Source organism: Tauraco erythrolophus, chromosome 13 (assembly GCF_009769465.1).
Source record: "Tauraco erythrolophus isolate bTauEry1 chromosome 13, bTauEry1.pri, whole genome shotgun sequence".
In the NCBI taxonomy this organism is placed as follows: Eukaryota; Metazoa; Chordata; class Aves; order Musophagiformes; family Musophagidae; genus Tauraco; species Tauraco erythrolophus.
In genome coordinates, this window is record NC_141477.1 from 2,094,378 (window position 1) to 2,106,715 (window position 12,338).

The 12,338-nt window shown below is 46.6% G+C and overlaps 1 protein-coding gene across 1 annotated transcript in view; it reads left to right on the forward strand.

Annotated features, from left to right (window-relative positions):
- Nucleotides 1–4,847, forward strand: part of SH3BGRL (SH3 domain binding glutamate rich protein like) — a 33,107-nt gene extending 28,260 nt beyond the window's left edge. The window contains exons 3-4 of the mRNA XM_086619561.1: nucleotides 625–705; nucleotides 4,810–4,847. Coding sequence (XP_086475687.1) covers nucleotides 625–705; nucleotides 4,810–4,842 — 114 coding nt within the window. The 3' untranslated portion in view covers nucleotides 4,843–4,847. The remainder of the gene's footprint in view (nucleotides 1–624; nucleotides 706–4,809) is intronic.
- Nucleotides 4,848–12,338: the final 7,491 nt, after the last annotated feature.

Genomic DNA, 12,338 nt, shown 5'->3' on the forward strand with positions numbered 1-12,338 from the left:
TAGTTGTTTCTTTGTTTTTACCTTAATTTTCTCGGGAGGCGGCTGTGTGCGTATTTAGCACAACCATAGTGCACTGAGTACAGTGAACGGTCCCCCCTGATTTCCTGTGTTTGCATGGACTAATCACTAACAAAAAGCATGATGGGAAGAGATGTACTCTCAGTTAACACATTTAAATTTAACTTCTAACAGGTTTAAGAGTTAATGTCCATGGTTGCACAGTTGCCGTTACTAATTGTCATTAGCAATGACAGCTGAGGAACATCATTGTTTCTGATGACAAAGTATGGGCTTAGCCCTCTCCTGCAGGAGGGACATCCATGCCAGACCAGTGACAACTACCTTGCTAGGGAGGCTGTCCCTATGGAAAGGCAGAAGCACCTCACAGCAGCAGCTTGTTGCTACGATAGTGAAATTCCCAGCTTGTCCCTTTTCAGACTGTACATTTCCACGGTGTCGGTGCTGATGGTGAATATCCGAGGTGATGCCTTGAATGTTGCATTCAGCCGCAGGAAGCAGGTTGCTCGGCGTGGGTTGGGTAACACACCAAACAGAGCTGCCATTATCTCTGACAATTCCTACTTCTGTCTTTTGTTTCCCCCCCGCCCGGCTGCCACGGTGAAGGACTACGAAGCTTTCTTTGAAGCTCGGGAGAACAACGCGGTGTACGCGTTTTTAGGCTTGACTGCGCCACCTGGTTCAAAGGTAGGGGTGTACATTTCTCCCAGTAAACCACAACCTGTCTTTTACACCTTGTTCTTCTCTGCTCATAGTAGGATCTTTTACGTGTTCTGTGGTTGCCCCAGTCAATCTACCTGCTGGTCTGATGCTCAGTCTCCAGAGACTTTCAGGCTTGAACATCACAGCAACGCGCTGTCGTTCTGTGCTGGTTTATTGGGAGGATGCTGTGTTCCCCAGAGCCATCTTCCTCCCCCTCCTTCTACCAGAAGAACTCTGTATTCGGTACAGATGCTCTTTTGGTATCCTCACTGCAGAGCCACTCTGCTCGTTTTGAAGTTAATGGAAAAGCTTTTGTTGCTTTGGAAGGGAAGAGCTGAGTCAAGTTCTTCACTAGTGATAATTGTCCCTTACCATTGGGTTTCTTTGTTTTGTTTATTGTGCACTCTGGGAACAAATGAGAGAGTAGTTAATATTTGCACTGAAGAATGCACAAGAAACCTAGATGAAAAGAATTGTCCCAAAACCAAAGAATTATTCCAATTCAATGAAAAAAACTTAATTCATGTGAAGTTTTGACGCGATTTTTTTACTAGAAAATACCTTGAAACCAGAGTTACTGTTTCTGAAATAATACGGTCTTGCTTCAGAGTAGTTTTTTCCTCCAGCTCGTTATCTGAAGCCTTGTTTTCCTTTGCCAGTTACAAACTGGGTTGCCGCTTTGCGGACGCAGTGGGCTGGAATTCTCCTTTTGATTTTGATAGGACAGGACAAGCCCGCTTTATACGTTTCACTTGACAGCAGCAGGATCCTCCAGGTCACTTCCAGCTTTCTTGTTCCAGTGAATAAACACGCCGTTTCCTTTCAGCTTTATTCATGAGAGAGTTGAAGGTCATGCTGTTCACATCACTAAGAGACCTAATTTTAAAGGTAGACGATGATCCATGAGTATTAACCATTACAAGTTGTGGGTCAGACTGAAACAGTTTTGGAGCCAAACTAATTTCTAGCAGCAGAAACATGTTCACTGGTGTGAATGGTGTAGTGGGGAAAAACTCTCCCTCGTCCAGAGAGTTGCGGAGAACAGAACGTGTGGTACATGCCCCAGCATGGTGCGTTGCTGGCACCAGAAGGCCAGCTGCACACAGTGGTGTAGATCTTATTTAAGTTTCTTGGAACATCTGCACAGTGCTGCACAAAGGAGTGGGCAGGGTGGAGCCGAGGAGTGAGAAAGCAGCCCTGAAACCAGGGGATGCAGGAACGCCCATGTGTTTCCCCTCCCAGCTGGGGTCTGGGGAGTGCAGTGGTGCTGGAGAGCAGTTGCTGCCGGAAGGAATCAGGTCATCTGTCTCTACAACGTTTGTGAACATCGCTGCTTACCTAACCTGCTGGGCTGCAGAAGCAGTCTGCCTGGCTATTAGGTGCTCCAATTCTGTCCTAAGGGGTGGCTTTAAAGGAAAAGGTGAGTTTTAAAAGGCAGGAACACAATGCCTCATGCTCTGCTGAACTGTCATATTGCCTGCTGCAGCGTGGGGAGGTGCCTTTGAGCCGGTGAAGATAACCTTTGCGTAAGTGACCTTGTACCCAGAGCATTCTGCTGCTGGCCTGACTTTTGGTATCCAGCCCACAATTCTGTGGTGTCAAATCAAGCTGATCGCCTGCTGCTGAGGGGAGAGACTCATCTGTAGATGCTGAAATTGGCATTTACAGCATGGCTGCGTGCAGCTCAGATGTGATATTGTAGTTAATTACACTGTGTCGCTGCATAAAATGGCAGGAGCCTGGGATCGACCTGTGTGCCACTGCAAGAGAGGACCTTGACAGCAAACCTCCATTAGATGAATCATGAGAGATTGGGAAAGTTGTTTGAACACAAAGTTCCAACATTAATGCTGAACGAGAAGGGCTCAGAAGTGAGCGTGGGAAATGCAAGTGGCTCTTTACTGAGCCTGGTGCTTTGGTTTGTGCTTTGGGCACAAAGTACAAACGGACCTACAAACCCTGGGAAAGGCTGGCATTCGGCTTATCTTAAGCAACTTCAGGCAATATGGGTTTTAAAAGGGGGAAGATTTGAGGAATTAAAGGCTGTGATTTATTATTTAAGGGCTGAGAGCACGCTCAGCGAGGGGCCTTGAGGGAGAAATAAGGAAAGGTTTGAAAGAGGGATAGTGTCAAATCTGAGAAGCTGAGCCTTTCCCAGGTAACTCGCAGGATCACGCCCAAGGAAGTGGAGTTTGACCTTCAAGACAAACAGGTTCTTTGAGTTACTTGTACCCATTTTCCTGGGGATGAGGGAAATACCAGGAATCCTCTCCAGCTTACCACTGCCTGTTTTGAAGATAAGTAGTTTATCCTCCATTTTCTGGGGAAAAAAAAAAAAAAAAGGGCTAGATGTCACTTCTGTAGTACCCACGACTGGTTAATGGAGTTGTTCCAAAGCCAAAGGAACCATCTCCTCCGTGTTACCATTCAAAGAACCACTTGTCTTTTAGAGAATATCAAACATCCTTTTTTAATTTTTTTTTTTTAACAGGCTTCGTAGCTCTTTTCAATCTTTCCTTCATTTTTCACCTGCCTTCTCTGCCACGCACTGCTGGGATGCCCTTCCCGAGCGGCACGGCGGTGCAGGGATGTCCCGGCTCCGCTCGGGGACCGCGCCGTGCGGCCGGAGGAGCGGAGTGCCGCCCGGGAGCGCGGCAGGCCTGAGCCCGCCGTCCCAGCCAGGCTGTTCCCACGCCCCTGGGTTAAACAGCAGCATGATGCGACGTGGGCACTTAGCCAGGAAAACCAGAGGGATCCACCGCGTCTGAGAGAGCGGAGATATGCGTGGTACTTCCTGCCCTGTGGGCTGGGGTCACCCACTGTGTCCCTGCTCTCCCAAGTCTTAATGGGCTTCTCGGAAATTCCCTTCTTAGTCCTTCCTCCTCTTGGTTTTTATTTGTTTAGCATACTGGCTCATGTTAACAAGAATATTGTTGAGTCTGTTATCTTCAGTATTTCTATGTCGTCACCAAAGCAAACAAATCCATTACATAAAAGTGGAGTTGAGCAGATGTCAAACTTTTTCCCTTAAAATAACCCACACTGTCTACCCCGAAGTGCTGCGGCGAGAGCACTGTGATGCTGTTCATCTTCTTGTAGGTCCTGTTGCTGCTAACAGGTGATTAAATGAATCTTCAGTCAAAAGTACACTTGTAGAAACCATATCAGAAAAAGATTCCTTTTGGGTTTCTTCTGGTGTCGTTCTGTTGCCATTTGTGAGCACCTTACAGAGGCTGAAAGAGGACTGAAAAACGCAGGCCGTGGGTTTTAATGTTCCTTCTGAAGCGTGCTGAGAACTATTAGAGGTTACCTGGTGTCTGCTGAACGGCTGTAGCTGTTCCTTCATCTCCCAAGCTTCACAGGAATGTCTTCATGTAGCCGAAGGTCCCTCGAAGAGGTGTGGGATGGGAGCCCTGGGCATGGAGAGCAGGTGGTGGGCAGGAGCGGTTCCCAGGGAGCACGTGCCCGCTGGCTCGCTTCCCCCCGCAGCGGGAGCGGGGATTACTGGGCAGTGCCGGTGCCAGGACGGACCTGCTGCCAGCCCCAGGACGGAGCTCACGTACGGGTCTTGTGCTGGAGCAGCTCCGAGCTGCGTCTGACTAGGGACTCGCAGGCTGCTCCGGCCACCCTTCTGAAAGGGAAAAGCTAAATGCTGGCTTTGGGCTTTGGTGGGGTTTAGTTCCCAAAGTAAATTGCATCTCTGCCCAGACCTCCTTTTCTTTTGTTTTTAAATTCCTTTTCCATTTAACCATAGTTCTTCAAATAATCTCAGATCTCTAAGTAGTTCTTGTGTGCTAACATGAAATGAGGGATAACTCGTTATATCTGATCTTCTTTTAAACTCTTGTGGTCAAAACTGGCCATAGTTCGGAATGTTCCTGCGGGTCCTGCTTGAGCTGGCTCAGAATTGGAGTTAAAGCCAGCACCGTGTGGGACTTGTTTTGTAATGTCCTCGTGGGCAGCGGGGACTCTTCTTGAGTTGGGTCCAGTGCTGCTCACTTCTTAATCGCGTACGGTTTTTGTGATGTCGTGTGCACATTGTCACCTTTCAAAAACTCCTAACACGTGCCATTCTCTTTGCTCTTGCAGGAAGCTGAAGCACTGGCAAAGCAGCAAGCATGAATCTCAACTGCCTTAAATGTTCTGTAAAGGGAATTTCCACAGCTTTTTATAAAATAGTACAATTGTCTCTGCTTCAAGAAATGTAGATGTGATTTCTAACGTTTGATTGGTGCTTGCAGCATTCACCGTACATAATCCAAATCTGAACCCACGAGGAAAATGTGAACAAAAAGGTAGAGAGCACGGAGTGTGTTATTACACAGCTGGAATCATGGGAGACCGAAGCAATTAGACTTGAATGATTTTCACATAGTTTAAACTGTTCTGGCAATTCGTCCGTTTTGTGTAAACTTCAAGAAACTATTTTAGTACTAACGATACATCCAGATGGGGTTATACCTAGAGATCCAGCTGCTTAAAATATGGAAAACAAGCAACAGTGTCTGAACCTTGTCAGATACTAACTGTAGTGCCTGAGTCGCCTCAAAAACGTTACTGAATTACACAGTGATTTTTCAGTGTCTTTTCTGCTTTCTGATGACATTGTAGGTGGTATCGTGTAGTGTAGCCATCGTAGTAACTTTTGAAAGCTATGTTTGTTCTTTTGTAGAATGGATATTTAAGATTTGTGTTGTAACACACTGTACAGATGATAAAAAAAACAAAATAATGTCATGTATTTCTCATTTAAGTGATCCGTGGGGGCTCTTTTGACAAAGAAAAAGGGATTTTGGGCCATGAACAGCCTTTCCATTGGCAAGTTCATCACACAGCTGCCTAAGCATGACTCGATTACAGAGCTGTGTGCAGGATTCAGTGCAGTAGACGCCAGTCCCCAGGCAATGTTGCAAATAAGCCAAACCGGCCAGAAATGGCATTTCCTTACCTGTGTAAGGGTGAAAGCCTTTAATGGATTTCTCTAAAAAAATTCCAGTTCACACTGCTTGTGGCATTAGGCATCATATTGCATGTTCGAGTAGTCATTAGATTCATATAGTATTTTTTCAAATGAGGACATAAATGTTTGAACAGGAAGAACTATTGTAATTAAGCAAAACTTTTTTTTTTTAAGGTTTAAAAACTTTTTTTGCCATTGTTATTGCCATATCATGAAGCTATTACAGGCATTGCAAATCTATGAAAGTGTCTTGTCTTGGTGAATTTACCATGTGCAATATTAACCTGTCTGTTCTCCCAGTGCTCATGAGACAGTCTGTATTTCTAGGCCATATTCTGCAAAAACACCAATAGTGACAAGTGCCCCGAAGGGTAAGAAACAGGTCGAAAAAGCATGTGGGTAGTTTAAAACGCGTTTTGCACCACGGGATGTACTTATTCCCCAAAAGGAGGGTTAGTCCTTGCTGTAGACGATCATTCTACTGGCTCTGCACACACGTTTTGGTTTTCTGTGCTACATGAAGGCAGAGGAACAGGGGTGCAGATCAGCTTGGCAGTGCCGCGGGTGCCCGTACACTGAGGCTGTAAAATGGGCGCAGTGCTTTCCAAATGCTTTCTGAACGGCCTTGCAGTTCATGGTCTGAAGTCTGAAATTAGGAACAGGATAAAAGTGAACACTTTTAGATGTTCCAAAGTGCAGGAATTAAATACTTCCCTCACTAACGTTTCTCTGGGGCTTCTGGAGAGCTCATGACAACTTCCACAGCCGTCTGAGCGGGCAGGATCTAGCGTGGAGCCAGGTTCGTTAAAATGACATTTAATTCATGTTCTGTCTTTTCTGGTCTGAGAGCCTGGGAGTCGGCGTGAGGCTTGTCCTCAAGTACCAAAAGGCACAGGGGTAGATGAATGTTGCCTTACCTTCAGGATTAACACACGCATCTGTGCTTTTTCATTAACGAGCTTTATTGGTAATTACTCAACTTTGGTGAAATTGATTTTTAAGATCTTTTGGGGATGGAAGTTAGGTTACATTTTAAATCCGGTGCCCGATTTTTTGTTGTTCACTAGGATTTCCTCTTTCTGAACCGGGGTGATTTTTCTTTCTTAACATTGGCATCATCCTTACGTCTAAACTAGTGGTCAAGTTTTGGAGAAAGTATGTCAGCATACTGGGTGAAGTCTTGTGAAGAAAGTGGAATTTGACACACAAGTCACTATTCTCATGCCAGTTTGCTGCGTGTCCTGTGTAAGGAAAGTGTGGTGTAAGTTTTGTGAATTGCAGTCATTATTTTGGAGAGGCCGTAATCAAAAGTCACTGCCAAATTCTGCCAGTTCAGTGACCCAAAACATGCTGAAACGAGGTCAGTCTGTTTCTGATGGTCAAGAAAACTGCCAAGTTTAAGAAAGCAAAGCCACTTCCCCCGTCCGGTCCCCCACCCGTGCCATATGGTAGCGTTCAAACTCTGTCAGCATTCCTAGGAAAGCTCTGTTGAGGCACACTGAATTATGCCTTTGTCCAGGGAACAAGGCACCGACACAAACGGCAAAATACCAAAAATATCTTTTTGTCGTGGGACTGCGTGGAGAACTGGCGTTCCTTGTGATGCACATCTTGCAGGAGTTCAGGAGTGCTGGAAACGCGTTGCTTCTGTGCTGTTGTTGTGGTTCCCACACTTGTGTCGGGTGAATGATGGGCGCAAGAACTGAATTTGCTCATTTCTTTCTTTCTTTTTTTTTTTCTCCTATGTAGAAGGCAGGCATTGAGGATTTAACCTGTACATTAACCATTCCTGTATCATTCCAATAAAGTTGGTTTAGAATGCTTTCTCACCCCATTGACTTGTTTGCATGTTTTCTGCACGGTTTGAAGCTGTCCCGTGAGCTGAAAGAGGAGTTTCCACGGGGAAATACTGCTCGATTGCAGAAGTACAGGATCTGTACAACAGAGTGAACGTAACACTGCTGCTGCACGTCAAGTCTGATGGTTGGATCTCTCACCTCTTGCAGCTAATGAGTTTTAATTACTCAGGATACACCTACACAAAATAGTCTTTGGAGGTTTGGGGGGTTTTAGGAGCGTGCTGAGTCCGCTCCCTAATGAACCTGCTTTCCCAGTCTTTCCCCAAGGTGGTTACAAACGGGAAGTGGACAGGGCAGACCAGCTTCACCCCGTGCCTGCAGAGCTTGCCAACACTCCCAGTTGTTTTTTTCACAATGTGCAATTAATTAGCTTTATGCTGCTCACAGGAGGGGAACTATGTCATTTAATATTTGTGTTGCCAGAGGGTGGCGTAGGATAAATTTTTAAACTAAAACTCCTCACTTTTACTTTCTCTATTCTCCTGGTAGATCCAGCAGGTACATTCTTTTAAGCTTTGCATGCCCAAGTTTTGCACCACCTCGAAGATCTTCTGTAGAGCGACAGAAGATGCATTCTCAGCCCCTAAACTGCACCAGGATTTGCCCAAATCCCAGACTTCAACTCACGTGTGCTAAAGGAAACCAGTAACAATTCTTTAAGGAGCGGTCTGGGAGAAGGCTGTGTGCTTGTCACTTATAGGATCAACTTTTTTCTGTCTGAACCCAGCAAAATCTGATTTTCTCGTCCATTTATAAAAAGTCTTAAAACCCCAAATTGTTATTCATTAATGTAAAGCTCGATACAACTTGGTTTTTAAAATGTTTAAAAAACAAACTGCATGTGTGCTTACACGTTTACTTAACTTGCTGTTTCAGGTTACAATGGTGTGCACTGTAATAATAAACTTTTCTACCAATTAGTGCGGGATTTTATTCATTTCTTTTTTAATGTTCTTAATCTGTACGTCACAGAAAATTCTGTAAAGTCTGATTATATCATTCAGCTCGCGTTGCACATGTTTCAAACACCAGAAATGTCTTGCAGTACAAATTTGAGCTGTGCATAGCCGAGATGGGTGCCTGCCAGCCCCTTATTGAACAGACCTCGTTCAGAGTCAGCTCAGGTTAACTTCACAAAGTTGGTGGTTTTTTTTAACATGAGAAAAAGGCATTAGCTAGTCCTGTGCACTCAGGCCCACAAATTGAGAAATGTGAGAAATAAGACTTGCCAAGAACAACACAGTATTTTTTTCAAAGGACTAATTTCAATCCATTAACGTAATAGATTCAGACTGATGAGTAACCTGTGTTAAGAACTTTATCAGACCTCATCTCTCCTGTGTTTTCCCCATTAAGAGAATTTTAATAGCCAATTTAAAAAGAAACTAATGAGACAACTCATTACCTGGGAACAAGCCATGAAGGTTTCCTGACTCAGTGTTTTCCTCTCTTGCCAGCGTAGCTTTTTGAGGTTTTTTGTGTGATGTAAATACAACAGCAGGAAAGCGTGTGTGATCCTGCCAAGAGAGAGGCGTTTTGGGTTCACGTTTCCTCACCTCACCCCCAGCCTGACACACAGCTGGTTCAAGGTGTAAGGGGAAAATGAAGGTGGTTACTTATCGCTCGTATCCACAGAGCCTGTTCCGTATCTGAGTACTGGCATTGCATCTCTGCCACATTCCTTTTTTGTTTTCCCTTTCTCACAGAGCTCATGACAGCACCTGTGGTGGTTGTGGAAATGGATTACACTTGGCATAGAAAAAAGATGATCAGTGAAGCCCGTCTGAACAGATCAGGCAGCGCTACCAACACAAAATAACCCCCCCTTACAAATAAATAATTACGAAGTAATTGTCTTTTAGTGAGTTTCCATCAGAAGTGTTCTGTGATTTGTCTAAATCGTGTGATCTTGGGAGAATGCTTTAGATGGAAAAGTTTATTATTAACCATTTTTGGTACACTTTTGGAAATGCAAAAGGATTCTAGAAGTCAGCTCAAGGCGATGAAGTAGAAATCGCTGTCTTACTACAGGAGGTGAGCAGGGTGTCAGAGTAAGTACCGAGTACCCCCAGTGTTCCGAGGATGCAAAACAGATGTATTATGTCTGTTGCATTCATGAAGTATCAAAATCGGTCTATACACAGCAATTCCTCCTCCCAGGTTTGTCGAGTGAAGACATCTTCAGGAACCCGGAGACTTGTTTCCAGTTGCTTGGCAGAACATCTCAAAATCCTGAAAAACAAGGAAACGAGCGACACCGCGAACACGCTGTCACCCGCAGCACCATCCCCACGGCTCCCATTCCTTTCCGAGCCCTTGCCCGGCACACGGGGCAAGTCAAATCCACGTTAACCTTCGCGCGGCCCTACGGCGGCGCCCGCGGACGGTCAATCCCCGCGCCCGGAGCGCGGTCCGGGCCTGCTTCCCTCAGCGCACCGACCGCGCAGGGCGCGGGACGGGCCCGGCGGCGGCTCTGCCCTTCCTCCGCCGCCAGCTATGGCGGGCGGCACCGCCCGGGGGTTCCCCGCCTTCACGGCCCGCGCTGACGGCCCCCAGTGCCGGCGGGACGCAGCCGAGCGGCCGCCGCCACCCCGCGCTGACCCGCCCGCCCGGGCCCGGCTCACGCCGCGGGAACGCACCGTCATGGCGCCCGCGGCCCCTCACCGGCCGCCGCCTCGCGCCGTTGCTGCGGCAACCAACCGCCACTCAGCGACCGGGGCGGACCCGCTCCTCCTTTCCCATTGGCCATTCGTCGTGTCAGTCAGCGTGAAGGCCCGCCCCTCTCGGCGCTGGGGCCCCGCGGGCGGAGGGGAGCGGTGCGGCGGCTCCGTGCGTGCGGCGGGCCGGGGGCGCTGCCCCGCTGCCGGTAAATCTCCTCCGAGCCCCGGCCGCCTCGCTCCCTCCGTCCCCCCAGCGCTCGGGTCCGCCCCCGGGCGTGGGTGAGCGCTGCTCCGCTCCCGCCCCGCCGGTGCCGCGGGGCCCGGAGGCGGCGGCGGGATGCGGGGGGGGGGGGGGGGTAAAGCGGGGCACTACCGGGTGGAGCGGGAAACGAGAGACTCGCAACAGCCATTTTCGGGGAAAAAACCCAACAGTTAATGCAGTCAGCTTCTGTTTCGCCGTTGTGTGCCCATAAAATACCCCGTCCGGGCTGAAATAAGGGGCTGTTCGCGTGCTGCTGGGGTTAATGAACAGGGTAATTGCGTATGGAAACACGCGGTGCTGTATTGCTTGTTTTTCCATATATGAACGGCGTAGTCACATTTCTCTTTCTGCGTTCTGCTTCAAGTGCAGCCTCAGGATCCAGATGTTTTGTTGTTTCTTCTGTTTTCAGCTTCTGAAATAACTTTGGTTTTGTCTTGCTCTGATTTAAGGAGGTTTTTTTTTTTTTTGGTAAGATCTTAGTGTTCAAAAGTTATTAATTCCCTTGAACATTGATGCATTTGACAACTGAAATGAAAGGTGACTTGTTTTAATCACTGAAGACTAATTACCTAACTTCATTTGTTCCTCTCAGTCTCCCTCTCTGTTACTTTTGTGTTTTGTGGAAACTGCCATACAAAAAAAATACGGCTGCAGCTGGCACTAATCGTAGGCTCAGTGTTTAAAAAGGTTTAAAACTACGTGGAATTTGAACCACCCTGTTTCCTGTGGGCTTTGGTCCCCTCCAAGACCAGGGGCAGGAGTGCTCTGAGGTCACAACCACATCTACCGTGCAGAAATTAGTCATGTAAGATGATGAAAAATAAAGTAATTTTAAACAGTCTTTAAATATGGAATGAGTTTTATGTAAATTTAGTGGGAATAAAAATAGCTTTCATTCTGCCCCCATAAAAACTGAAGTCTTTTGTGAAATACAGGTGATGAGGAGGGGAGAGGAATAACTTTAAAGAGATTCCGTTGGAGCTATGTGGTCACAGTCACTTCAGACCTTACATCAATTAATTTCTAAGGCACACTGTTAGTTTACTGCCAAAACAATCAATATGTTGCTGAAATGTTATCTTTACACTCTAGTTTTATTTCACACTTGTGTCTTGCTCCCATCACTACACTGAACAGTGCCTGTTTGGGAGCTGTTGTCTAGTACTTGGATGAGATTCAGCTTCTGATTTTTTTATTTATTTTCTGAGAAAAAGGAAACTTAGGAAAGGCATCAAGAGAGAACTCTTCAAATTGTCTCTGGACTGGATCTGGTGCTGGGGAAGCGGGGTGGCTCAGCGCACGAGCTCCTTCCCAGCACTGGGAGGGCCCCTCTCTGACATGCCGCCAGGCAGAGGTAGTTTTTGAGCCCAGAGAAACCAAGTTTGGCCAGTGATGAACAAGATTGTCCACAACCATCTGATGGCTGCTGCTTTCAAAGAGGCAGCTTCTCGTATTGGTGTCCTCAAGGCAAACGATATTTCACCAAAATCTTGATGAAGTTGTCCACGCCTTTCCCACAAGAAGGAGGTCACAAGACTACTCTTTGTTTCAAAAAGGGAAATGGTGTAAATAACATCGCCTCTGTAAGTCAGGTGGGTGACAGTACAAACCAGAACTTCTGTAGGTGGAAGCGTTTGGTGGAATTCAGTTTCAGTTTTGAACAGCCTGGTGAAGTACAGGCACCCTGATCCTTCAGTGGGCTTTGGTTTTAAATGATGTATTGTGGCAGTTTGCAGCTCATCAGTGTTGCACAGCAGCCAGAAACATCTCAATTCATTTTTTTTAACATCCTCTTTTAGAGTTGCTGTCACTTTGTATTCAAAAACCGTGCCCTTTTCCAGTAGGCTCACTTCTGTTTTAAAATGAAAAAAAATGAG